The following is a 27,262-nucleotide window of genomic DNA, read 5'->3' as shown; positions in this document are numbered from 1 at the left end:
CCTGCTGTGAGGGGAAGATTTTGAGTCCAGATGGATTATGGACATTGTATGATTACATGTGATAATTATGCTTATCATGTAAGAATCACAATTATTATATGATAATTATGGGTATCCTGAGTTCAATTCCATGGCTTCCTTTCTGCCATGTGGCCTCGGGCAAGTCCCTTCTCTTTTCTGAGTCTTAGTGCTCCCATCTGTTCAAGGAGGAGCTGGATACTTGCTGAAGATGACAGTCTGAGGGTCCCTTGTGCCAATGCCAACAAGGAAGCTCTTGAGGTCTCAGGCTGTTTCCTCTACCCTGGGAATGATGGCTGCACATCAGCCCCCAACCTTCTTCCAGATCCTTGGCCAGCCTCTGCTCCTTGCTGCAGGACCTTTACCGTGCAGTTTTCTGTGCCTGGAAGCCTCACCTCACTCCCAGATGCCACCAGCTTCCTTGTCTTCCAGACACATTGTTCCCTGCATTTCTTATGAAACGTAATACAGTTTGTAACTTGATCTTTGATTCGTGACTATTTGCTTTATGTCCAGCTCTTCCTTAGGGCTGTGAGCTCTTAAGAGCAGGGCCTCTGTCTGTTCTTTTCATGTCTAGTCAATAATTCTCTTAATACATGGTGGGCCAGGTGCGGTGGCTCACGCCTGTAATCCCAGCACTTTGGGAGGCTGAGGTGGGCAGATCACTTGAGGTCAGGAGTTTGACACCAGCCTGGCTAACATGGTAAAACCCTGTCTCTACTAAAAATACAAAAAAATTAGCCAGGCATGGTGGCAGGCACATGTAATCCCAGCTACTTGGGAGACTGAGGCAGGAAAATCGCTTGAACCTGGGAGGAGGAGGTTGCAGTGAGCCAAGATCGAGCCACTGCATTCCAGCTTGGGCGACAGAGCTAGATTCCGTCTCCAAACAACAAACAAACAAACAAACAAACAAACAGAAAAACATGGTGCCTGCCGGTAGGCATTCATTAAATACCTATTAAAATGAATGAGTGAGTGGTGGTCATCATGATTATTACTTGGAGCCAAGAAACTCTCTAAGGTTGGAGAACCCATCTGACCACCCCAGAAAGGGAAGGCCAGGTCAGGCCAACAGTATGTGTAATTCCCTGGTGGCCTTCAGTTCTGGGGTGCAGAGCCCTCCCTGCAGGGAAGAGGCTCCTGCCTCCAGGAGGTGCCCCTTACTGTAGAAGGAGGCTGTCCATGTCCTCACTGTCTTCTTGACCCTTGGAACCAGGGCTGAGGTGCTCTGTGAACTGCCTCAGGACGTGGGCCACTTTGGTGCTGGGGGTGAGAGGCACCTTCAAGGGGTCCTTGATAGGCCAGACCACCTGGATCTTTGCCACCTTGGGAGTCTGCAGAGAGACAGAGAGAAAGATCCATATATATAGGAGTCAGCTTGCCTGGAGTTCAAACATGGATGCATAAACACGCATACATGGCACTTACACAAATGCCCACGCTGAAAATCACAAGATGCACACACACACACACACACACACACGCACACCGGCCACTTGGGAACAGATCACAGACATACACATTCCGGATATGTGTTTGTGTTTCTATGCCTGTGTTTGTGTTTTTATGCCTGTGTTGTGCACTTGTACACATAGCAGGAGTACATGCAACGCACCCACAAACACAGACATGTAGGTTTGTATAAAGACCCATCACCCACACATTGTGCACGGTGCAGCCTCGACGCTCATCAATTTCTCTGATCGGGACTTTAATAAGGAACCGTGTTCAGGACCCCTCCCAGGAATACTCAGTAATTTTGGAAGGCTCTTCCCTTCTACTATCCCCCTCCCAGCCCCAATCACCTCATACCCCGCAGAGCGACCCCCATTTTCCCAACCCTTGGCCAGGGGCTGCCTAAAAATGGGGCGGCGGTGATGGTTTCTAGGGGAAGTCTCCGAGTCACTCCATTTCCCCTCCCCAACCCCCTTCTAAGCCCTCGTTTCGCAGCCACGCCTCCTCTCTCCCCGTGACGGCGCCGCAGCGCCTCCTGGTGGCGTCACTGGGCCGTTGCTGGCAGCCCGGTAGCGGGGACCTGGAGGAAGGGAAGCAGCGCGCCCCAGGTGCCCTCCTGTCGCCTCGGCCCTTCTCCACCTGTCTGGGGTCGGGGGCACTCACCGCCTCGAGGCCGTCCCCCGCCTTGTCCCTGTCTGCGTGCATCCTCCGCAGCCAAGTCTTGAGGCCTGCGTCGCAGAGCTGGGGGCGCCTGCTGCTGCTGTCGTTCAGTTTTCGCACCTGGGCGACTAGGAAAGAGGCGACCTGGCCAGAAAGGATCAAGTCTTGGCAGGGGGATAGGAATTCTGGGGGCGAGAGGCAGAGCCCCCTCCAGGGTCATCGTGGCCTCTTCCCTGGCCCAGCGTCCCACAGGGCTTGGAAATATGCATTTGTTGGACATGGGACGGAAGCACTGGTTTGGTGGAATGAGGAGGGGGCATTCAGCCCCTAAAGTGGATCTTGGAGTAGGGGACCCTGAGAGTGGAGCCCACCCTGAGGCTTAGTGGATAGTGGTCCCCTCGACAGAAGCTGGAGGGTACTGCACCTGCTGAGGGCACACTCAGGCAGGGGTGTCCCCAAAACACACCTGGAGCAGGCTCTGCTCTGAGAACCCCCAGACAGCCCACACTGGGGGATTCCTACAGAGACCTCCAGATCAACCCATCCCTATCTGTGGGATCTGAACCCAGCAGAGTCAGAGAACCCAGACTCCATGGACCCTGCTAATAACATGTTTCTGTCTCCCAGGGTCTGACGGAACTGGAGTCGATTCTGAACTCCCCTCTTTGCTATGTGTGTGCTGTCTAAAGGTGACACACATGGGGAAGGGTGAGGGTGATGGGGGTTCTCCCCTTTCACTTTTTCTATGTTTTCTGAAGCTTTTCTAACAAGAAAACATTCAGGAATTTCTTGAATTTTTAAAGCTTCCTCCAATAAAAAGAAGTATTACAATCCAATGTCTTTTAGTAGCAACATTATCTCAAAGGGCTGAGTGCAGAGAAGAAAGGAACTATGAGGATGTAAGGGATGTATGAGGGAGGAGTAGGGGACTTTCGACAGAGGAGTTGACTCTTGAACTAGGAGGTCTTGAAGAATGAGCAGAGGACACCAGGTTTCTGCCCTTAAAAAAAAAAAAAAGGGAAGGGAATTCCAGGCAGAGTAAACTGCATAAGCAAAAATTCAGAAGTTTGAAGTATTAGATGAGTTTGGAGTGCCAGCTGGCATTTGCTGTGTTTAGAACACAGAAGAGTGCCCAGGCAGGGTCGGAAAGAAAGTGGGAACAGTCAGAGAGGGCTTCACTTGCTGGTTTCTGGAATAGGAAATCTAACCTAATGACCATGGAAGAAGGGAGGGAAAGGGGGAAGGACTGTGGGTGGATGGATGGGTAGATAGTGGGATAGATGCATGGTTTGGTAGATGGGTGGATGGGTAGATAGTTGGATAAATGCATGGTTTAGTTGGATAGATGCATGGTTGGGTAGATGGGTGGGTGGATGGATGGGTGAATGAGTGGATGGATGGATTGGTAGATGAGTGGAGAGATGCATGATTGGTGGATGGGTGAGTGGATGATAGATTGGCAGATGGGTGGATGGGGGAGTTGGAGGAATTAATGGATGGATGGGTGGGTAAGTAGATGGGTGGGGGGGATAGGTGGGTGGGTGAGTGGGTGGGTGATGGGCAGTTGCATAAATGGATGGGTTGGTGGGTGAGTGGGTGGATGGATGGATGGGTAGGTGGGTGAGTGGGTGGGTGGATGGGAGACTGAATGGAAGGATGAATGAACAGATGGAGGGAAGAGGCTATGCATCTCTAGGTGAGAAAGCAGCCTGGTCAGCAGTGGTAGATGGTGCTACCTTGTGTTCACAGGAGTCTCAAGAGCTGGAGGGGTCTCAGTGCTAGGGGTACCATGCATGCTGACACCGCAGAGGGGCCTCTCTCCTGCTCTGGCTCCTCCCCTGGCCGTCACTTGTTACTCAGGGCAAAGCTCACGGTGGGGGCAGGGGGGCAGGGGTATCCCTGTTATCTGGTTCTGGGCTCTGTCTTAGGCAGGCCCTGTGATCCTGGGCCTCAGGGATGGGGCTTTCTCAGCAGCATAAAAGCTTTGATGTGAAGGAATTATTTGCAGGAGTTAGGGGAACTCCTGCAATCTGGGGTAGACCAGATGGCAGCAGACTGACTGAGAGGCGTGGCATTGGAAACAGAAAGTGAAGACATTTCTTCTTGGTTACTAAGGCAGGAGGAGGAAGAAAACACAGGCCTGTGCAGAGGCCAAAAAAGGTCCTGGAAGGGACACACTAGGGAACTGAAAGGACAATGCCCAGGCTCCTGGAGAGCAGGGGCGGCAGGGCAGCTGCACCCAGAGGAGGGATACCCAGCGCCCAGCAGCACTCACCGTCCACAGCAGATCCTGGTAGTGCACCATTATCTGCACCACCTCAGCTGCCCCCTCTGCCAGCTGCTTCTCCTTGCCTTTGGGGAGCTTGGGGGACTGCCCTTGGTGCAGAAAGAGGTTAGGGGCCATCACGGTGGAAACATTCCACAGAGTCATCTTGTTGTGCTGTTCCCGGGCCACCACCTTCCTGAGGAATTCCAGCAGTGCCTAGGGGAGGGTGCAGAGCCTCCCTCAAATCTCAGCCCATCCCTGGCGCCTCCCCACCATCCCCAGGGCATTCTGACGCATGATAAGGGGGTGCTAGGAAGGAGCCAGGAGCTGGGAGGGCAGCAAGAGGGGCTCCCATCCCAGCTGTCACCAGCCCACTCCATGACCTCTCTGTGTCTCCGTTTCCTGCTCTGCAGTGTGTCCAAAACTCTTTCCCTCCCCTGCTCCCTCAGAGACTAATAAGACAACTGGGTCAGACTTCAACTTCCAGGTAGAAAAGGGCCACAGGTCTGGAACATGGGTCATTTCCTGGTGAGGCCCAGGATAGCTCCTTCTTTCTGGAGTCTGGATCTACCCAAAATGCAAAGGAAAGAATAGAGAAGCAGAGACGCTGGGAGAAGCAGAGACGCTGGGAAGAGCAGCAGAAAGTGATAAGAGCTACCATTTACTATGTATTCTTTGTGTTCCTGGGCTTTTAGTTGGTACATCTCATTTAATCCTCACAGAAACTTTATAAGGTAGTTTTTGTTTTTTGTTTTGTTTTGTTTTGTTTTTGAGTCAGAGTATCGCTCTGTCTCCCAGGCTGGAATGCAGTGGTGTGATCTTGGCTCAGCTCACTGCAACCTCTGCCTCCCAGGTTCAAGCGACCCGCCCACCTCAGCCTCCCAAGTAGCTGGGATTACAAGTGTGCACCACCACACCTAGCTAATTTTTTTATTTGTAGTAGAGACGGGGTTTCACCATGTTGGCCAGGCTGATCTTGAACTCCTGACCTCAAGTGATCCTCCCATCTTGGCCTCCCAAAGTGCTGGGATTACAGGAATGAGCCACTGTGCCCGGCCAAGGTAGCTCTTATTATTGCATGTGTTTTATAGATAAGGAAACAAGCTTGGAGAATGTGCCAAGAGTCATATAGCCAATAAGGACAAAGGGACGGAGTGAAGAAGGGAGTGAAGAAGGGAGGGAGGGATGGATGGATGGATGGATGGATGGATGAATGGAGAAAGAAAAGATGAATAGATGGATGAATGAGAATAAATGGGTGGAGGAAGGAAGAATAAATGGAAGGGAGGTGGGAGGGAAGGAGGGAGGGAGGAAGAAAGGAAGGAAGGAAGGGAGGGAGGGAGGGAGAGAGGATAGGAAGAGAGGACACATATTGAGTACCCTGCAAAGCATCATCTTCTACCCCATGATTCCTCATAAGTTAGCTTTTATGATTTCCAAAACAATTAGACAAGATGCTATTAATGCTATTATCATCCTCAGTTTACTGAAAAGGAAGCAGAAACTCAAACAGGAAGACCCGGGGCCTCCTCATAGGCTGATCCTGGAGGCATACCTTGAGTCTGACTGAAGGACAGTCAAGAGGGTACAGGGAGCTGGGCCAAGGCCCAGCATCCACTCCCATACGACAAGGGGAATTTGCTAAGGGTTTGTTTCCCAAACTGGTTCTGCATGGAACACCAGTGCCGTGCAATGCTTTCCACAACAAAAGAGGTCCGTGATCAACTGAGTTTGGAGAGTGCTGCATACTTTAATCCCACTTGGAGATTCTCTCAAAGCCTCAATATACCAAAGGCTTTGAGAAGTCCTGGGGAGAAGAGTATTCTTAACCTTGTTTCATGAACTCTGTGTTTACCCATCCATGCTTGGCCACAAGGTGCTAACACCTGTTAGCACCACGTGGAACTGACGCTCTGCAGTGCCCACTCCGGGACTATCCCCTTTCAGGACTTATCTACTTTCTTTAGGAAAAAGTCTCAAGAGAGGTCTGTGTGGGTCATCACTGAACTCTAGCACCTGGCAGAGTTGCTGAATGAATGAATGAATGAATGAGCACATTTGGAGCCATGGCTGTGGCTGTGGCTGTGGGCTGAGATGGCAGAGTGGTGGTGGTGCATGGTAACTCTTACCTTTAAGGCATTTCTGTTGGGTTCTGGGAGGATCAGGATGAACAGGTGAAGAACCTGCAGGCGCTGCTTCAGGTTGGGGATGTCTGTGGGAAGGGAGGGACCTCAGTCTCCATGGGAGGCTCAGGGACTCCCTCCCTCAGTCTGGTCTCTTCTTGGGGAAATTCCAGAGCTGGAAAGCCAGGGGACAGCCAGGAATCCCTTTTTTCGTAAGGTGTGGGACTATTTCCTTGTGTAATGTTGGCTCAGACAGAGCCCTGACCAGTGCTGGTGGAGAGGTTCACTCGCTATACTTTGTGTAACAAAACAAACACACGCATGTGTGTGCAGGCAAGCACATGACGCACAGACCTAGATATGCAGTCCAGGCTGCAGCCTAGGGTCAGAAATGCAATGAATCAGCAAATTACCCTTAGGAAGGGAGACATAGAGCTCAATGGGCCCAGATAGAAGGTTTTCATGAAACCCTCTGTGTTGTGAGGGTTGAAAAGGAAAAGCTGTCTCACACCTGGTGTCAGGATCTCCGGGGAGAGAAGGTAGGTAGGAGGAGGTAGTAGTTATAGATTCAAAGAAGGAGTTCATCAGAGCCAGACAAGACCCAGCAGCTGAGAGCTGGCTGGAACCTGGAGAAGAGCTGTGTAGGAGACAGAGGCTGAGCACCCCGGGCGCCAGGCCTGCGACCCCACATGACCTACCTACCTACGTTCCTTCCTTCCTTCCTCCTTCCCTCCCTCCTTCCCTTCTTTCGTTCTCTCACTTATCAACAAATATCTATCAAGTACCTGTCAGGTGCTGTGCTCAGTCTAGGAATCTTGGACACAATAGTGAAGGAGGAAAACAAAGTCACAGGCTCATGGAGCTTACATTTCAGAGAGGAGACACAATACACAAGCAAAGAATAAATCAGAGCATGATGGGCATCGTTGCGTCATTATAGAGGCTGGCAGGCAGCATGGTGTGTGGGGTCATGGAAGGCCCCTCTCAGGCACTGACAGCCAGCTGAAACTTGAATGGCAGAAAGCAGACAAATGAGGGCGGAGAGAGGTTCCATTCAGACACAGCAGCAAGTGCAGAGGCCCCGGGGAAGGAAAGAGGAGGGGGAACAGCTAAGCGGGAGAGCCTGGCCAGACAGTGGGGAAGGAGGGGCCCAGGAGGAAAGGGGGCCAGAAATAGGCAGGACCTGAGCCGGAGCAGGTGGGCCGAGTAAGAAGTGGAATCTAATTACAAGAGTGCTGCGGAGGGTGGGCAACAGCATAGGGAAGGAATCTGATTTATGTTTTGCAGTGAGGTTGAGGCCAAGCCTGATGGTTCATGCCTGTAACCTCATCAATTTGGGAGACCGAAGTGGGAGGATCGCTTGAGGCCAGGAGTTTGACACTAGCCTAGGCAACATAGCAAGACCCCCGTCACTACAAAAAAATGTTAAACAAGTATGCCAGGCACGGTCTCATGTGCCTATATTCTTAGCTACTTGGGAGGCTGAGGCAGGAGAATCACTTGAACCCAAGAGTTCAAGGCTGCAGTGAGCTAGGATCATGCCACTGCACTCCAGCCTGGGTGACAGAGCAAGACCCCATGAAGAAGGAGGAGGAGGAGGAGGAAGAGGAGGAAGAAGAAGAAGAAGAAGAAGAAGAAGAAGAAGAAGAAGAAGAAGAAGAAGAAGAAGAAGAAGAAGAAGAAGAAGAAGAAGAAGAAGAAGAAGAAGAAGAAGAAGAAGAAGAAGAAGAAGAAGAAGAAAGAAGAAGAAGAAGAAGAAGAAGAAGAAGAAGAAGAAGAAGAAGAAGAAGAAGAAGAAGAAGAAGAAGAAGAAGAAGAAGAAGAAGAAGAAGAAGAAGAAGAAGAAGAAGAAGAAGAAGAAGAAGAAGAAGAAGAAGAAGAAGAAGAAGGAGAAGAAGAAGGAGAAGGAGAAGGAGAAGAAGGAGAAGGAGAAGAAGGAGAAGGAGAAGAAGGAGAAGGAGAAGAAGGAGAAGAAGGAGAAGGAGAAGAAGGAGAAGGAGAAGAAGGAGAAGGAGAAGAAGGAGAAGGAGAAGAAGGAGAAGGAGAAGAAGGAGAAGGAGAAGAAGGAGAAGGAGAAGAAGAAGAAAGAGAAGAAGAAGAAGAAGAAAAGAAGAAGAGGAGGAAGAGGAGGAAGAGGAAGAAAGAAGAAGAAAGAAGAAGAAAGGAGGAGGAGGAGGAGGAAGAAGAAGAAGGAGAAGAAGAAGAAGGAGAAGGAGAAGAAGGAGAAGGAGAAGAAGGAGAAGGAGAAGAAGGAGAAGGAGAAGAAGGAGAAGAAAGAAAAGAAGGAGAAGGAGAAGAAGGAGAAGGAGAAGAAGGAGAAGGAGAAGAAGGAGAAGGAGAAGAAGAAGAAGGAGAAGAAGAAGAAGAAGACACAGGAAGGGGAACATCACACTTCGGGGACTGTTGTGGGGTGGGGGGAGGGGGGAGGGATAGCATTGGGAGATATACCTAATGCTAGATGACGAGTTGGTGGGTGCAGCGCACCAGCATGGCACATGTATACATATGTAACTTACCTGCACGTTGCGCACATGTACCATAGAGCCTAAAGTATAATAATAATAATAATAATAATAATAAAAAGAAAAAAAAGTCAGGAAACAACAGGTGCTGGAGAGGATGTGGAGAAATAGGAACATTTTTATGCTGTTGGTGGGACTGGAAACTAGTTCAACCATTGTGGAAGTTGACGTGGCAATTCCTCAGGGATCTAGAACCAGAAATACCATTTGACCCAGCCATCCCATTACTGGGTATATAACCAAAGGATTATAAATCATGCTGCTATAAACACACATGCACACGTATGTTTATTGCGGCACTATTCACAATAGCAAAGACTTGGAACCAACCCAAATGTCCAACAATGATAGACTGGATTAAGAAAATGTGGCACATATATACCATGGAATACTATGCAGCCATAAAAAATGATGAGTTCATGTCCTTTGTAGGGACATGGATGAAGCTGGAAACTATCATTCTCAGCAAACTATCGCAAGGACAAAAAACCAAACACCGTATGTTCTCACTCATAGGTGGGAATTGAACAATGAGAACACATGGACACAGGAAGGGGAACATCACACACCAGGGACTGTTGTGGGGTGGGGGGAGGGGGGAAGGATAGCATTAGGAGATATACCTAATGCTAAATGATGAGTTAATGGGTGCAGCACCAACATGACGAACGTATACATATGTAACAAACCTGCACGTTGTGCACATGTACCCTAAAAAATAATAAACAAAAAAAATCGTTTTTATCAAGGGAAAAAAAAAGGAGAAGAAGGAGAAGGAGAAGGAGAAGAAGGAGAAGGAGAAGGAGGAGAAGGAGAAGGAGAAGGAGAAGGAGAAGGAGAAGGAGGAAGAAGAAGAAGAAGAAGGAGGAGGAGGAGGAGGAGGAGGAGGAGGAGGAGGAGGAGGAGGAGGAGGAGAAGAAGGAGAAGAAGAAGGAGAAGAAGAAGAAGGAAGAAGAAGAAGAAGGAAGAAGAAGAAGAAGGAAGAAGAAGAAGAAGGAAGAAGAAGAGAAGAAGAAGAGGAGGAAGAGGAGGAAGAGGAAGAAAGAAGAAGAAAGAAGAAGAAAGGAGGAGGAGGAGGAGAAGGAGAAGGAGAAGGAGGAGCAGGAGGAGGAGGAGGAGGAGGAGGAGGAGAAGGAGAAGGAGGAGAAGAAGAAGGAGAAGGAGAAGGAGGAGAAGGAGAAGAAGAAGAAGAAGAAAGAAGAAAGAAGAAAGAAGAAGAAAGAAGAAAGAAGAAAGAAAAAGAAGAAGAAGAAGAAGAAGAGGAAGAGGAAGAAGAAACAAAACACTGAGGTTGTGAGAATCAAAGGTCAGAGAGAACCTCTCAGGATCCCTGTCCCTAGCTTGGGGGTAGAAATCAGACTGCCTGAGCCTTCAAGCTTTTTGGAGAATTCAGAGAGACAGGGAGAACCTCATGGTTGTGAGTGAAATCTCAGGAGAGCTGCTGTATTTTTTTGAGAAAAATAGAAGTGACTATGTTTATTCATTGTGGATTGTGAAGAAGTCCAGACAGGAACATATATATGCAGACTATACATACAGCAAGGTCCATGCAACACATGCTGATCTGCAGATGTGCACACAGATGGACATGCACACACATGTGTGCCCACAGATACACAGGTAATGATGCTGATAAGCTCAACCCCATGGATGTCAAGATGTGAAGGAAACTAGTCCACTCATCCATGTGAGAACTAATAGGGACTGTAGTGTGCAAAACCTTAGCCTCCTCTCCTCACACGCCTGCACACATGCCATACAACACACGCAGGACACGCGTGCACATGCGTATGCACACACATCGGGCTCACATGCTCACACTTGCTTCTTCCCCCATCAGTTGGACATTTCTGGAACAGACATTTCCAGGAACACGGAGTCCTGCCTTTGCATGGCTTCCCCTCTCCAACCAAGGCCAGTGACAACCAACTCTCCATCCCCGCACAGGCTAAGGGCTTGGGCACACTCACTAGGCACCACGGCGAAGGCCGGGAGGTACTCAGCCGTGAGCAAAAGTGTCGGCAGCTTCCGGATGAACCTTTTGAGCAAATCGGAGGCGTCATTGTGATGAACCTCATCCCAGCTAAAAAGGCCAGCATAGAAGTCTCTCTCCAGTTTCTGTTCCAGCCCCTACAGGAAGGTGGGGCATGAAAACACAGTTGGCCCAGGGCTCTGGTAGAAGTTGCTCTACCGCTTCTCTGGGGCTTGGTTTCCTCATCTGCAAAGTGGGGACAACAAGAGCACCTCCCTCGTGGGGTTGAAGTAAGGACGAAATGGTCTAATGTGAGTGTCACTGAGCACAGAGCTCTGCTCATTAAACGTTGGTGGTCTGACTCCAGGGCCCACACTCTCTGCCACCACGCTCATCATGCCACCTTCAGCCTCTCAAACCCTCGACCCACACAGAGACCAAAGACAGATCACTGGTGAACCAGGGACTGGATTCCTCCCGGCTTAACACACATGTGAGGATGGAGGAGATGCAGCCTCAGTGAAGCAGGGAAGCCAAACCATTACCTTGACCCTGGCCTGGGATCCGGGCACCCTGAGAATGCCTTCCGTGTCCAGTCCTCTCTTTTCCAAACAGGACAGCAGCTGTCAGAAAGAGAAACCAGCATTTAAACCAGGAACAGCTGAAAAGCAGGATTCAAAATGGTGTATTTGTCTCCCATGAAAATCAGAAAGAGGGGAGTACCAGGAGAAGGGTTTCGTTCAAAATAATATTAGTTTTTGTGACCTCTTCCATGAGCCAGGCATTCTGAGAGCTTCATATACGTTTTTCTCATTTAATCATTGATAAGAGGAGGATACTGTTATCATCATCTCAATTTACAGATGTTGAAAGGGAGGCTAATGAAAGTTCAAAAATCCACCCTTGACTTTAAGATTCAGAAGTTAAAAAGAAAAGGAAAAAAAATCCACCCCAAGGATCACTTGAGTCCAGGAGTTCGAGACCAGCTTGGGCAACATAGTGAGACCCTGTCTCTACAAAAAAGTTAAGACAAAAATTTATAAAATAAAAACAACAACAACAACAACAAAAATCCACCCCAGGTCTCTGAGCTAGCAAGTGCCGAGCCAGAATTTGAACCCAGGTCTGCCTGATTCTAAAGTCCATCCTTTCACCCCTTTGCTAGATGTCTCCTGACAATGGTCCCCCGAGCCAGCCTCCAAAGGATTAAATAAACCCAAGCTGGGGGCAACTTACGGCTTGAAGGACCAGCGGGACCTGTGTGCTGGGGAAGACTTTGTGGTCAGCTTGTAGCAGGCTGTCAAGGGGCACACCGAAGAGGCGAGTTTCTGCAGGAAGTCAAAGAGCAGAGGCGCGTTACTTCCTGGAATGATCACTGGGCTCCGACCTGCAAGATCTCCTGGGCAACTAGAATCAGACCCCTTTTCCTGTGGAAGGACTGAGCTCTCTAGAGAATGGCTGGACCCAAACTGCTCCTCTTGAGCAGAACATTTGGCCTCAGCAGTAATGAAAACATTACTGCTGAGGAGATATGTCTCAGAGCAGAAAATCTCAGCTGGTTAAAGAAGTATTGAAAGGGCTGGGTGCGGTGGCTCAAGCCTGTAATCCCAGCACTTTGGGAGGCTGAGGCAGGCGGATCACCTGAGGTCAGGAGGTCGAGACTAGCCTGGCCAACATGGCGAAACCCTGTCTCTACTAAAAACACAAAAAAAATTAGCCGAGTGTGGTGGCGGGTGCCTGTAACCCCAGCTACTTTGGAGGCTGAGGCAGGAGAATCGCTTAACCCAGGAGGCGGAAGTTGCAGTGAGCCAAGATCGCACCACAGCACTCCAGCCTGGGTGACAAGAGTGAAGCTCCATCTCACAGAAAAAAAAAGTATTGAAAGGGAAGCACGCTGCTGCTCCAGAAGGCACCAGGTATAAAAATGTAACAGCAGTCCTGGGTAGAGCTCTGGCTCTGCAGGATGGGCCAGGTCCTAGAGAATGTATTCCCTGGGTCAATCTTAACCACCCTGGCTTGAGGTCTTCTCAGGCAAACTCCTCCTTCCACATTTTCTCCACACCTTCCTTCTTTCTCCCTTCCCCAGCCTACCCCACCTCTGCTAGATTCCTCCCCCTGGTCTTTTTTATTCACCATCCTCTTGTCTTTAAAGAAACAAACCAAAAAAACCAAACCAAAACAAACCAAAAAATCACAATGCATAATGTTGACAATGATGCAGTGAGATGAACACTTTCATACACTGCTGAAGGGCAACATTATCTCAGGAACTTAACTCATAAGTATAATCTAAAGTAATCTAAGATGCATTCAAAAGTATATATACAGCAGTAGTGATTGTGTTTTATAATAGGAAAGACATGGGCATCAAAAATGTCCACTAATAGGGAAATGGTTAAATATATTAGAATACACCCACAAGGAGGAAAATAGTGCAGTGATTAAAAATCATGTTTTCACCAGGCAAGGTGACTCATGCCTGTAACCCCGGCACTTTGGGAGGCTGAGATGGGAAGATCATTTGAGCCCAGGAGTTCAAGACCAGTCTGGGCAACATAAAAATACTGCATCTCTACAAAAAATACAAAAATTAGCAGAGCATGGTGGCACACACCTGCAGTCCAAGCTACTCAGGCAGCTGAAGTGAGAAGGTCACCTGAGCCCGGGGAGGTTGAGGCTGCAGTGAGCTATGATCATGCCACTGCACTCCAGCCTGGGCAAGAGAGACTCTGTCTCAAAAAAAATAAGGAAATAAATAAAAATCATGTTTTCAAGGAATATTTAATAGTTGTGGTAAATGTCACTATTGTTCTAAATTCATTACCCCTCTTTGTATCCACACCCTCTCCCATGTGAATTTGCAAATCTTCCCATTAGGGAAGCACAGCATACTTCCTCACCCCTTGCTAGGCCATGTGACTAGTTTGGAGCAATGGCATGGTAACCTACAAGATGCAAGCAGAGGCTTAAAATGCATTGTGTGGTACAGTTTACCCTCTGAGCTTCTGCTGTCACCATAAGAACATCCTCCAGACGGCCAGCTGGTCCCAGGAGGACGAGAGACCTGTGAGCAGACCTACACTCAGCCAACAACTTGGAGCCAAGCCTAGATCAGCCAAGCTATGCCCAGTTTACCCACAAACATGTAAGCAAGAGTAAAGAATTCTTAAGTCATGAGTTTGGGGGTTGTTTGTTATGTAGCATTATCATGACAACCACTAAATGATACAGTAACTGGAAAATGTCCATAATTCTATTATATGTAATATTCTATAATATAGATCTATAACTATAAAATATTCTGTTATATATAATGGAATTATGAAACAGGGTCTCATAGTTCTATATATATAGAATGAGACAGAGTCTGTCTCTGTCACCCAGGCTGGAGTACAGTGGCATGATCAAGGCTCACTGCAGCCTTCACCTCCTGGGCTCAAGTGATCCTCCCTCTTCAGCCTCCCAGGTAGGTGGGACTACAGGTGTGCACCACCACGCCTGGCTACTTTTTTATTTTTTGTAGAGACAGGGTCTCACTATGTCACCCATGCTGGTCTCAAACTCCTAGGCTCAAGTGAGCCTCCCACCTCGGCCTCCCAAATTGTTGGCATGACAGGTGTAAGCCATTGCTCCCAAACCATAATTATATAATATTAGGTGAAAAAAGGATACACACATATACACACAAAGGAAGATAATGCACTAAAAGTGCTTTTCTGAATTATATTTTTTCCTTTTTGTATTTTACTCTATTTCACAAATTTCCCACAATGAGCAGGAATTGTTTACATATGCAGAAAAAAAAATGTAAACAGAAGGAATATAGAAGCTGAGCATGCTGGCCAGGAGTGGTGGCTCACAACCTGTAATCCCAGCACTTTGGGAGGCCGAGGCAGGCGGATCATGAGGTCAAGAGACCAAGACCATCCTGGCCAACATGGTGAAACCCCGTCTCTACTAAAAATACAAAAATTAGCTCGGCATGGTGGTGCGCACCTGTAGTCTCAGCTACTCGGGTGGCTGAGGCAAGAGAATTGCTTGAACCCGGAAGGCGGTGGTTGCAGTGAGCCGAGATCGCACCACTGCACTCCAGCCTGGTGACAGAGCGAGACTCCGTCTCAAAAAAAAAAAAAAAAAAAAAAAAAAAAGCTGAGCATCTCTTGCTGGGAGAGTCCGTGTGCAGCTCCCTATGAGGACTGTGGCCACAGGGCTTTCCCTGGGCCAGGGCTGCTCACCTGCTGCTTTCCACTTCCCCGCCTTGCTCCTCTTCAGGTCCAAGCCGAGGACGTCACAGAGCGCGGTCAGCTCTATGAGGGCCAGAGAAGGTACCTTCCTCATATCCTGCAGGGAGAAGTCTCCTATCCTCGTCACGCCAAGTCTGCCTTTGGGGATGGTAAACTTCTATTAATAGAGAGGGAAGTAAAGACAATTTGTCAGGCTATGTGTCTGATGTGTATTTTGGGGCTCTCCCATCTCCTCCAGGCATTTAGGCAGAAGGAAGAGCAGCGTGGATAAGAGCGAGCACTCAGGAGTCCATCCTCAAGTCAAGTCCAAGCTCTACCTCTTGCAAACGGAGTGACATTCTAAGCCTCTGATTCTCCATCCATAATCATAAAATAGAGCCTACCTCAGAAGGTTTTTGCATGTTTGATTGTGTTTTTATTTGGAGACACGGTCTTGCTCTGTTGCCCAAGCTGGCGTACAGTGGCATGAACACTGCTCACTGCAGCCCCGACCTCCTGGGCTCAGTTGATCCTCTTGCCTCAGCCTCCTGAGTAGCTGGGACTACAGGTGTGCACCTTGACACCCGGCTAATCTTTGTATTTTTTGTAGAGACAGGGTTTCTCTACGTTTCCCAGGCTGGTCTCAAACACCTGGGCTCAAGCGATTCTCCCACCTCAGCCTCCCAAAGTGCTGGAATTACAAGCATGAGCCACCGCAACAGCCTCATAAAATTTTAGTGGGAGCAAATGACCTAATGGATATAAAGTGCTTGGCACAGTCCCAAGCACACAGCGAAGCCCCAAGAAACAGAAACTGTTTTCACTGCCTGCCCTCCCACAAGAGGACCTGGAACAGAGGGATCACCCCATGGGCTTCTTATTATTGCTTCTACTCTGGTCCTTTGTTCCTCTGCCTCACCGGGTCTGTCCCCAGCCTTGGCCATATCACCCGCAGAAATAAAGAATGCTCAACCGTGCCATCTAGAGGCCACCTTGGGGATCTGCAGGCAGCTCCAGGCTTTCCTGCCGCCCAAGGTCAGAGAAGGCAAGCAGGAGGGCCAGGCTTGCTCAGCACTCCCTGGAGGGCATGGCCGGACCACTTCCCAGTGCCCCTTTTGAGTGCTCAAAGGGAAAGAAATAGTAATTGATGTTTATAATACAGCCTAGTGCTTGTGGCATGGGCTATGGAGTCACATCCCCCGGGGTTCAAATCCTGACTTTATCTGTGAGTGCACGCAAATAATTTTACCTGTGTGTTCATCTGCAAAATGGAAGTGATAACAGTATCTGCTTCACAAGACTGTTGGTGAGATTAAATTCAATAAAGTGTATGAAACATGGTGCCTGACACATAGTGAGTACTCAATACTTATTACTACTTTTTAGTTTATTAACACAATTATCACCAACTTAATAGAATGAAATTAAATCAAATATGTGAAGTACTTGGCATAATGCTTAGTGTGTGGTAAAAGATCAATATGTGATATCTTTAGCATTATTATTATTATTCAGAGGAGAGTCTTACTCTGTCACCCAGACTGCAGTGCAGGGGTACAATCACAGCTCACTGTAAGCTTGAACTCCTGGGCTCAAGTGATCCTCCTGCCCCAGCCTCCTGAGTACCTAAGAGTATGGGCACACACCACCACATCCAACTATTTTTTTTTTTTTTTTTTGAGACGGAGTCTCACTCTGCCACACAGGCTGGAGTGCAGTGGCATGATCTCTGCTCACTACAATCTCTGTCTCCCAGGTTCAAGCAATTCTCCTGCCTCAGCCTCCCAAGTAGCTGGGATTATAGTTGTGCACCACCACACCCAGCTAACTTTTGTATTTTTAGTAGGGATGGGGTTTCACCATGTTGGCCCAGCTGGTCTCAAACTCCTGACCTCAAGTGATCTGCCTGCCTCGGCCTCCCAAAGTGCTTGGATTACAGGCATGAGCCACCGTGCCTGGCCCACACCCAATTATCTTAAAAATTTTTTTGTAGAGATGGGGTCTTGCTATGTTGCCCAGGCTAGTCTCAAATTTCTGGCCTCAAGTGATCCTCCCAACTCGGCCTTCCAAAGTGCTGGGATTACAGGTGTGCGCCACCATGCCTGACCCTTTAGCATGATTAATTATTATCATCATTCATAATTTGATGGAGAAACACTGTCAAAGAAAAAGACAAGATAATGTTGAATATTAATTATCTCTGATGTTTTAGAAATAGAAACTCATTATTAAAAAATTTTGGGCCAGGCGCGGTGGTTCATGCCTGTAATCCCAGCACTTTGGGAGGCCGAGGTGGGTGGATCACGAAGTCAGGAGATTGAGACCATCCTGGCTAACACGGTAAAACCCCATCTCTACTAAATACACAAAAAATTAGCCAGGCATGGTGGCGGGCGCCTGTAGTCCCAGCTATTCGGGGGCTGAGGCAGGAGAATGGCATGAACCCAAGGGGCGGAGCTTGCAGTGAGCCAAGATTGCACCACTGCACTCCAGCCTGGGCAGATTGCACCACTGCACTCCAGCCATCTCAAAAAAAAAAATTTAGGCCGGGTGCGGTGGCTCATGCCTGTAATCCTAACACTTTGGGAGCCTGAGGCGGGCAGATCACCTGAGATCAGGAGTTCGAGACCAGCCTGGCCAACATGGAGAAACCCTGTCTCTACTAAAAATACAAAAATTAGCTGGGTGTGGTAGCACGTGCCTGTAGTCCCAGCTACTTGGGAGGCAGAGGCACAACAATCACTTGAACATCGGAGGTGGAGGTTGTAGTGAGTTGAGGTTTCACCACTGCACTCCAGCCTGGGCAACAGAGTGAGACTGTTTCAAAAAAGAAAAAATTAAATAAATAAATATAAATGTTATTTGATGTACTATGATTAATGGAAAATATTATCACTAAGAGAAACTAGGTGTAGAGTACGTGGAAGTTCTGTTTTTGCAACTTGTTGCGGACCTAAGAAAATTCCATTTGAATGAGTGAAAGTACTCTCACATTGGAATAGAGGCTACTGTAGGGGGTGGGGCTGGTTTCCTAAGCAGTAGAGAGTGGTGATCAGTTGGGAAGGCTCCGGGGTCAGGCTGCCAGGTGTTCCTGTCCTGGCCTTTGTGGGAGCCAATTCTGTCACTTCTCCTCTCTGAGCACCGTGATATGGTTTGGCTATGTCCCCCGCCAAATCTCATCTTGAATTCCCATGTGTTGTGGGAGAGGCCCTGTGGGAGGTAATTGAATCACGGGGGCAGGTCTTTCCCGGGCTGTTCTCGTGATAGTGAATAAGTCTTACGAGATCTGATGGTTTTAAAAAGGGGAGATTCCATGCATAAGCTCTCTTCTCTTGTCTGCTGCCACATGAGACGTGCCTTTCACCTTCCACCATGATTGTGAGGCCTCCCTGCCACGTGGAACTGTAAGTCCATTAAACCCCTTTCATGCCTTTATCAGCAGTGTAAAAACAGACTAACATATGCCACTTCTCTCTTTTTTTTTTTTTTAGGTCTTGCTCTGTGGCCCAGGCTGGAGAGCAGTGGTGCAATCATAGCTCACTGCAGCTTCAACCTCCAGGTGCAAGTGATCCTCCTGCCTCAGCCTCCTAAGTGGCTAAGACTACAGGCCTGCACCATCACACCTGGCTATTTCAAAATTTTTTTTGTAGAGATGGGGTATTGTTATGTTGCCCAGGCTGGTCTCAAACTCCTAGACTCAGGCAATCGTCTTGCCTTGGCCTCCCAAATTGCTGGGATTACAGGCGTGAGCCACTGTGCCCGACCCTACTTCTCTTTTTTTCTATCATACAGTCAGGGAGCAATGAGGGCACTGGAAGCCTTGGGAACAATGCCCTGGGCCAGGGCAGCTCTCAGTAAAATGTTACCTAAGATTGCATCGACTGCATCATCACGTGGTCAAAGAAGAAACACTTCCTTTAGTAATAGAGGGACTGTGAAAGACTGTATTTACTCCATGAGAGAAGTCAGAATAGTGGTTATCCTGCAGGGAAAGGAATTACCTGGGAAGGGCATGGGGGAGCTCAGCGGGTGGTTGGGTAGGAAGTTTCTTTCTTTCTTTCTTTTTCCATATTACAAGCCATCAAGCAAGGGAGGAAGTTTCTGTACTGATTTGGTGGTATTTACACAGGCATACACACCAAGCTGTACATGGTAAATATCTGTGCACTTAACAGCGAGTTATAGTTCAATCTTTAAAAACCTAACTATCAATGATTACATCCTATTTGGAAGGAACTATGCTGGGATAACTGAATATTTTGGGAAAAAAGAACGGCCAGGTGCAGTGGCTCACACCTGTAATCCCAGCACTTTGGGAGGCTAAGGCTGGAGGATTGCTTGGGCCCAGGAATTTGAGACCAGCCTGGGCAATGTAGGAAGAACCTAACTCTAAAAAAATTTTAAAAATTAGCTGGGCATGGTGGCATGCAACTGTAGTCCTAGCTACTTGAGAGGCTGAGGTGTAAGGATAGCTTGAGCCTGGGAGGTTGAGGCTGCAGTGAGCTGGGATAGCACCACTGCACTCCCGCCTGGGTGACAGAGTGAGACCTTGTCTCAAAGAAAAAAAAAGAAGGAAAGAAAGGAAGAAGAGAAGGAAGGAAGGAAGGAAGAGAGGGAGGGAAGGAGGGAGGGAATGAGGGAGGGAAGGAGGGAGGAGAAAGAAAGAAAGGAAAGAAAGAAAAGAAAAGAGAGAAAGAAAAGAAGAAGAAAAAGAAAGAAAGGAAAGAAAGAAAGAGAAAGAAAGGAAAGAAAGAAAAAAGGAGGAGGAGGAGGAGAGAAGGGAGGGAGGGAGAGAGGGAGGAAACAACAGAACTAAAAGATTGGGTCTCTCTCTGTCACTCCAGGCACTAAAATTAATTTTAAAAGTAACTAGAAAAACATGTTGATGGACAGTTATGAGCTTGCTGGAGGAAGGAGGGCTTTCTAAGGATAAAAACAAAGAGCATGGAGACAATACTGACAGACTGTTAGACTGTAAGCACCCTGCTCCCCAGTCTTGACACCCAGCAGTCACTCAGTAAATATTTGTGGTACGAATTAAATGAATGAATGATTCAACAACTTTTGTGCTGGATGCCTGTCAGTGCGGAAGGTGTGAAGAGATGGGTGCTGGTGCCTGAGCACAGGGGGACCTAGCCACCAGCCCTGTGGACAGCATCCTCACCGGTAGGGAACACTTGCCCCAGGCAGAGGTGCCTCCCCGGGATGGCCTGCTCCTCTGCAGGAGCACCGCAGCTTGTTCTGAGTAGGCAGAGTCCATGTTGAAGGCTTCTTCCCTCCCAGCCTGCTCCTGCAGCCCCCCAGGTTCTGCTGCTGCGGGGGGAAACAAAGCAGAAAGGCAGTGAGAACTGGCTGCCAGGAAGCAAGTGCTTGGGTTTGAGACTTAGGCCCTTAGTCCTAAGAAGTGATATCCCAAGCTCAAGTTCAAAGCCCTGGGATCAAATCATTAGGTTTAGGGCTCAGGCTCATTGCCCAGGAAGTGATTTCCTAGCTATGGCCCATTGCCCCCAGGAAATGATTTCCTAGCTAAGACCCTCACTGCCCCAGGAAGTGATTTCCTGGCTAAGGCCAATTGCCCAGGAAGAGATTTTTCCCTTCTTGAGCCCCATGGGCCTGATGGCAACAGCTCACTTAAGGGCCCAACCTGTCCCCTCAGGGCTCCTCCCTACTGCCCTTGAGCAGGAAAGGCAGGGAGTCAGCAGGAAGGAGGAAATGCTGGGAGGTGTGCACATTCTCTTACTTCACAGAGCAGCCCTTTATGCAGCCTGGAGGATTCTCAGGGCCCTGGAGAATGAAGACCACTTACCTGGAGGAGACTTAGAGGCCCCGGAATTGAGCTGTGCCCCCTTCATACCGGAGTTCCCATTCTCTGACGACATTTTCTATGCAAATTACAGACACTGCCCAATTACTCATGTGGGAAGCCGACAATGCTCACACAACCCCGGAAGATAGGAGCCACCCACAACCCCTTTTCACAGATGGAGCCGCTGAAGCCCAGAGAGGCTGAGTTACTTGCCAAGGTCCCACAGCTGCTAAGTCGGGGAATGGGCACTGGGGCCCAAGTCTGGCTGGCTCCAAAGCCTGTGGTTTTAATCACTGTTATGCCACTTCAGAGGTGCTCCAAGAAAGATGATGCCCACAACCTATCAGGCTTCAAGTGTCAGCAGGATACACAGTGACAATAAAAAAGTATTTTGTGCCAGCCAGGCGCGGTGGCTCACGCCTGTAATCCCAGCACTTTGGGAGACTGAGGCTGGCGGATCACAAGGTCAGGAGATAGAGACCATCCTGGCTAACACAGTGAAACCCCGTCTTTACTAAAAATACAAAAAATTAGCCGGGCATGGTGGCGGGCGCCTGTAGTCCCAGCTACTTGGGAGGCTGAGGCAGGAGAATGGCGTGAACCTGGGAGGCGGAGCTTGCAGTGAGCCAAGATCATGCCACTGCACTCCAGCCTGGCTGACAGAGCAAGGCTCAGTCTCAAAAAAAAAAAAAAAAAAAAAAAGGATTTTGTACTGATAATGAGGTAGGAGGTGAGACTTTGGCTGAAACAGGGAAGAGGCAAAAACACCTCTCCATAAGACATGCCCACAGTGCCATGACAGTTTACCATTGCCATGGCAACACCTGGAAATTACTGCCCCTTTTCTAGAAATTTCTGAATAACTCGCCCTTTAATTTGCATGTAATTAAAAGGCAGAACTGCTTCTGAGCTGCTGCTCTGGACACACTGCCTATGGGCTGGCCCTGCCCCTGAGCTGCTGCTCTGGACATGCTGCCTACAGGCTGGCCCTGCCCCTGAGCTGCTGCTCTGGACACACTGCCTATCGGGTGGTCCTGCCCCTGAGCTGCCGCTCTGGACACACGGCCTATAGGGTGGCCCTGCCCTGCAGCAGCAGTCACGCCACTGGATCACTGCCGCCTCCATAAAGTTGTTTTCTTCTACCACCAGCTCACTCTTGAATTCTTTTCTGAGTGAAACCAAAAGCTTCCAGAGCTCATCCCCAATTTAGGGGCTTGCCTGCCCTGCATCAATAACAATTATATAGAAAGAACCTAGGCTTTCAGGCTCACCCCAGGACACACAGTGGCAACAGGCATATGTGCAGTGGCACGCATGGGAGATGAAGACCTACATGCAACACAGGGACATAGTGGACGGCAGGGAGGCATACGTGTGCAAGCCAATGCACTCTAAATACACACACACCTACACACACAACACACACCAACACACACCCCAACACACCCAACACAAACACCAACACACACACCAACACACACACCAACACACCCAACACACACACCAACACACACACCAACACACACACCAACACACCCAACACACACACCAACCCACACAACATACACACCAACACACACCCCCAAAACACACACACCAACACACACACCAACACACACACCCCAACACACACCCCAACACATACCTCAACACACACACACCAACACACACCAACACACACAACACACACCAACACACACACCAACACACACACACCCCAACACACACCCCAACACACACACAACACACACACCAACACACACAACACACACAACACACACACCAACACACACAACACACACACCAACACACACAACACACACCAACACACACAACACACACACACCAACACACACACACCAACACACACAACACACACCAACACACACAACACACACCAACACACACACCAACACACACACAACACACACACCAACACACAAACACACAACACACACCAACACACACAACACACACACCAACACACAACACACACCAACACATACACCAACACACACACACCAACACACAGACCAACACCCACACACCAACACACACATCAACACGCACACCCCAACACACAACACACAACATGCACACACTAACACACACATATTCCAACACACACACCAACACACACACCAAAGCACACACACCAACGCACATACCACCACCCACACACCAACACACACACCAACACAACCCCAACACACACACCAACACACACAACACACACACCCAACACACCCCAACACACACCCACACAGACAGCAACACACACCAACACATACACCAACACATACCACCACCCACACACCAACACACCCCTACACACACCCCCAACACACACAAACACCCACACACACCAACATACACACACCCCAAAACACATACACCAACATACACACCAACACACATACCAACACACACCCACACACACCCCAACACACACACCAACACACACACACCAACATACACATACACCAACATACACACCAACACACACACCCCCAACACACACACACACCCCAACACACAACACACACACCCCCAACACACATACCCCAACACACACCACACACACACACCCCCAACACAGACACCAACACACACCAACACACATACCAACACCCACACACCAACACACACATCAACACGCACATCCCAACACACATCAACACACACCAACACGCACACACTAACACACACATATTCCAACACACACACCAACACACACCAAAGCACACACACCAAAACACATCAACACACACACCAACACACATACCAACACCCACACACCAACACACACACACACATACACACACCAACACAGCCCTTCAGCAGGATCACTGCATCTCTCAGGCTGTGGTGGCAGCACAGAGATCCCAGTCAGACCGGGCCTGCAATGACCCATATGCCACTTACCCCTGAATTGAAGACCCCAAAGACATCCCTGACATCTCTGACAGGTGTCTTGTGTTGTCTTCGCACTGAGCGAGCATAGATGTCCAGCCGGCGGCACACAGCGGCCACCTGGGTCTGTGTCAGGGTGGACAGGAGCTCCTGGTGATCACCGTCCAAGCCCAGGCCACCAAGAAGGCCCGACAGGCCTGTGTCCTGCAGCCACAGGGATTCAGCTTCCCCTTCTGCCAACAGAAGTAGAACCCAGATGAACACACACAGCTCTGCACTCGGCCACACATGCTAACCAAAGTTCTGCATAGAAGCACACACTCACCTGGACACAGGAGTTTCTGCATTTCTGATTGTGAAACCTATTAACACCAACCAGACTCTTTGGGGGAGAAGATCTAATGAGCCTTCTGAGAATTGGGGGCGGGGTGGGGGTACTGATGGCATTACCTAGTGTATGGATGTCAACCCATAACATAGCAATCCCTGGAAAACAGAGCTGGCTGAATGGCCCTGCATGTTCAGATTTTGGACCCACTTCTCTCCAAAGTAATGAACCCACTTCTCCAAAATCTGGCAGAGACCACCACAGGGTCACATGGTGTCCCCTTGGGAAGCTGGTGCTGGGTGTTGATGTCCCTTTGGAAAGTCCTCCATATTCAAGACCTTATTTGTGTTGGAATTGTCCCCTCGACTTGCTTCCTAAGGAAACTGTCATAGTCCCATAGCAAAACCATTCACTGGAATGGGAGGGTGTGCTGAGACTTCAGGATCTCGGGTCCTACCTCCAGGGATTCTGCTCCAGGAGTTCAGGCCCTGGGCCTGAGAATCTGCACTTGGAATGTCTTCCTCAGATTATTCTAATGCAATAGGGTCTTCAGACCACACTTGAGAAACACTGGCCTTATCGTGGGGAAAATGGACAAGAGCTCGTACTGGAAGTTGAACACATGTAAGAGAGGATTGGTAGGGTGTACAGTTGTACCCAGTGTTGAACAAGTTAGTCAACAAGGTAATAATTGTTTTAAAAACTCAAACAAAGCTGCTTTTATGGCAGCCTGGGTTTTGCAAATAATCCAAGTCTTCCCCCAACACTTTCCCTGCACTCGGGAACCAGAACAGATGCCTCCAGGGCAGCTGCAACGTTGTGGGTCCATTCCTGACTTGTGCTGGCTGGTGGAGCTACTGATTCTATCATGATATCAGACATTTTTTTGTCTGTACAGGATCCTTTCAATGAGCCACTGTTTCTTGAAATGTAGGCATTCACCTACCACCTTTATAATTTTTATCTGTATCTAATTATCCCTGTAAAATTCCTTACCAAATATATCCCCTTAATCATGGGCTACATTTTTTACTAAAACACATCTATTTTAAAAGGAAACAAGATCCCCACCATAAATGGAGCATCCAACATCACCTGCCATGAGTAGACATTGATGGGAAAAATAAATTATTAACAATCCCTCTGGTTCAAGTTGGTGTCTGAATAAAAAGAAAAGATGGCCGGGCACGGTGGCTCATGCCTGTAATCCCAGCCCTTTGGGAGGCCAAGGTGGGCAGATCACCTGAGATCAGGAGTTCAAGACCAGCCTGGCCAACATGGCGAAACCCCATCTCTACTAAAAACACGAAAATTAGACGGGTGTGGTGGTGAATGCCAGTAGTCCCAACTACTTGGGAGGCTGAGGTAGGAGAATCGCTTGAACCCAGGAGATGGAGGTTGCAGTGGGCTGAGATTGTGCTACTGCACCCCAGCCTGGGTGACAGAGTGAAACTCCGTTTCAAAAATTAAATAAATAAATGAAAAGAAAGGAAAAAAAAAACCAGTCTTGGCTCCATGCCACTCAGGATCCCTCAGCCCTGTGAGTCTGAAAAAGCTGCTGTGTTTATTTAGTTGCTCAAAGTGACTTCTCTCTGACCCACTCTGACTCCACTCCCTGTGTATTGTTGGAAATTAGATTGCTGGCCACATCATGATGCCAGAGAGGCCACATGGAGGACCTCCTATGCAGGGCATCTCCTGAAACTACTTCTAGTGTAACCAGGGATTTTTTTACCTTCACACTTGGAGGCACTGCATGTGACTATTAGGCCCTTAGGATGTCTGCATCACCACATGGTCTGTTTTGCCAACCAGGGGCAAGCCCAGCTGAATTACACGCCAAACCAGGAAGGGTTCCATGTGGAGCCCTTTCATTCCCTCATCTGCTGAACAAGTAAAGATGGAGGACGGGAATGTGCTTGGCTCTGTTCTAGGCACTGTGGACACAGCAGTCAAAAGGGCCAATGATGTCCCTGGCCTCATGGAAGTTACATTCTAGTGGGGGTCACAGACACATGCACAGTGAAGTGCACTAGGTAAAGTCAGGCAGTGATCATTGCTGCAGCAACGAACAGAGTAGGGCAGGGGCTAGAGAGTGATGGGGCAGGTGTGCTATTTTATGTAGGGAAGCTGGTAAATACCTCTCTGAGGAGGTAACATTTGAGCCCAGTCCTGACTGGAGAGAACAAGCCATGCAGATGCCTGGGGCAAGAGCATTTGAGGCCAAGGGAGCAGAGAGGACAAAGGACTTGAGGCAGGAAAGTGCTTTTAGGGTCAAGGACCAGCAAGAAGGCCTGAGGACAGAAGTAGAGTGACAGCCAGTCAGGGTGGGAGGGGAAGAGGCAGAGAAGAGGCACGAAGCCAATTATGTAAAGCCTGGTAAGTTATGATCTGGTGGCTTTATTACATGTCCCCAAATTCTTTGACTCTCACCCCATCAAGGGGTGGAGTCTAATTCCCCTCCCCTTGAACATAGCTGCATGCAGGGTAACAGAATGCAGAAGAAGCAACATTGTCTTTCTTCTAAAGCTGGGTCATAAGCAGCAAGACAGCTTCTACCCAGCTCTCTCTCTTGGTCTTGTGCTTAGAACCCAGCCGCCATGCTGTAAGGAAGCCCAGGCCACATGTGGAGGCCTCATGCAGGTATTCCAGATGATAATCCCAGATGAGGCTCCCTGATGGTCACATCCACCACCAGGCACATAGATGAGAAATCTTTTGAGATGACTCCAGCCCCAGCTACCATTTGATTGTAACTGCATGAGAGGCCCTGAGCAAGAACCACCTAGCTGAGCCCACTCAACCCCTCCAACAGTGATGTATAGAAATAGTCATAATAATTGATTATTGCTGCATTATGCTGCTAAGCTTGAGGTGGTTTGTTACATAGTAGTAGATAATAGGGACACATAATTGTCTATTATTCTGAGATAAATGGAGAGATATTTGAGGATTTAGAGCAGAGGGCTTAGA

The 27,262-nt window shown here is 48.7% G+C and overlaps 1 protein-coding gene across 1 annotated transcript in view; it reads right to left on the bottom strand.

Moving 5' to 3' along the window:
* Positions 1-27,262, bottom strand: part of ARHGAP40 (Rho GTPase activating protein 40) — a 51,627-nt gene that overhangs the window by 2,361 nt on the left and 22,004 nt on the right. Inside the window, exons 3-13 of the mRNA XM_054467830.1 lie at positions 23,974-24,194; positions 21,049-21,124; positions 20,407-20,555; positions 15,255-15,420; positions 12,256-12,347; positions 11,565-11,642; positions 11,018-11,177; positions 6,532-6,614; positions 4,412-4,618; positions 2,140-2,280; positions 1,186-1,355 (exon numbers count right to left, since the gene is read on the bottom strand). Coding sequence (XP_054323805.1) covers positions 1,186-1,355; positions 2,140-2,280; positions 4,412-4,618; positions 6,532-6,614; positions 11,018-11,177; positions 11,565-11,642; positions 12,256-12,347; positions 15,255-15,420; positions 20,407-20,555; positions 21,049-21,124; positions 23,974-24,194 — 1,543 coding nt within the window. The remainder of the gene's footprint in view (positions 1-1,185; positions 1,356-2,139; positions 2,281-4,411; positions 4,619-6,531; positions 6,615-11,017; positions 11,178-11,564; positions 11,643-12,255; positions 12,348-15,254; positions 15,421-20,406; positions 20,556-21,048; positions 21,125-23,973; positions 24,195-27,262) is intronic.

This window comes from Pongo pygmaeus, chromosome 21 (genome assembly GCF_028885625.2).
Source record: "Pongo pygmaeus isolate AG05252 chromosome 21, NHGRI_mPonPyg2-v2.0_pri, whole genome shotgun sequence".
NCBI classification, from domain to species: Eukaryota; Metazoa; Chordata; class Mammalia; order Primates; family Hominidae; genus Pongo; species Pongo pygmaeus.
The sequence above is the reverse complement of the archived record's forward strand: the minus strand, read 5'-3'. Positions and strand labels throughout refer to the sequence as shown.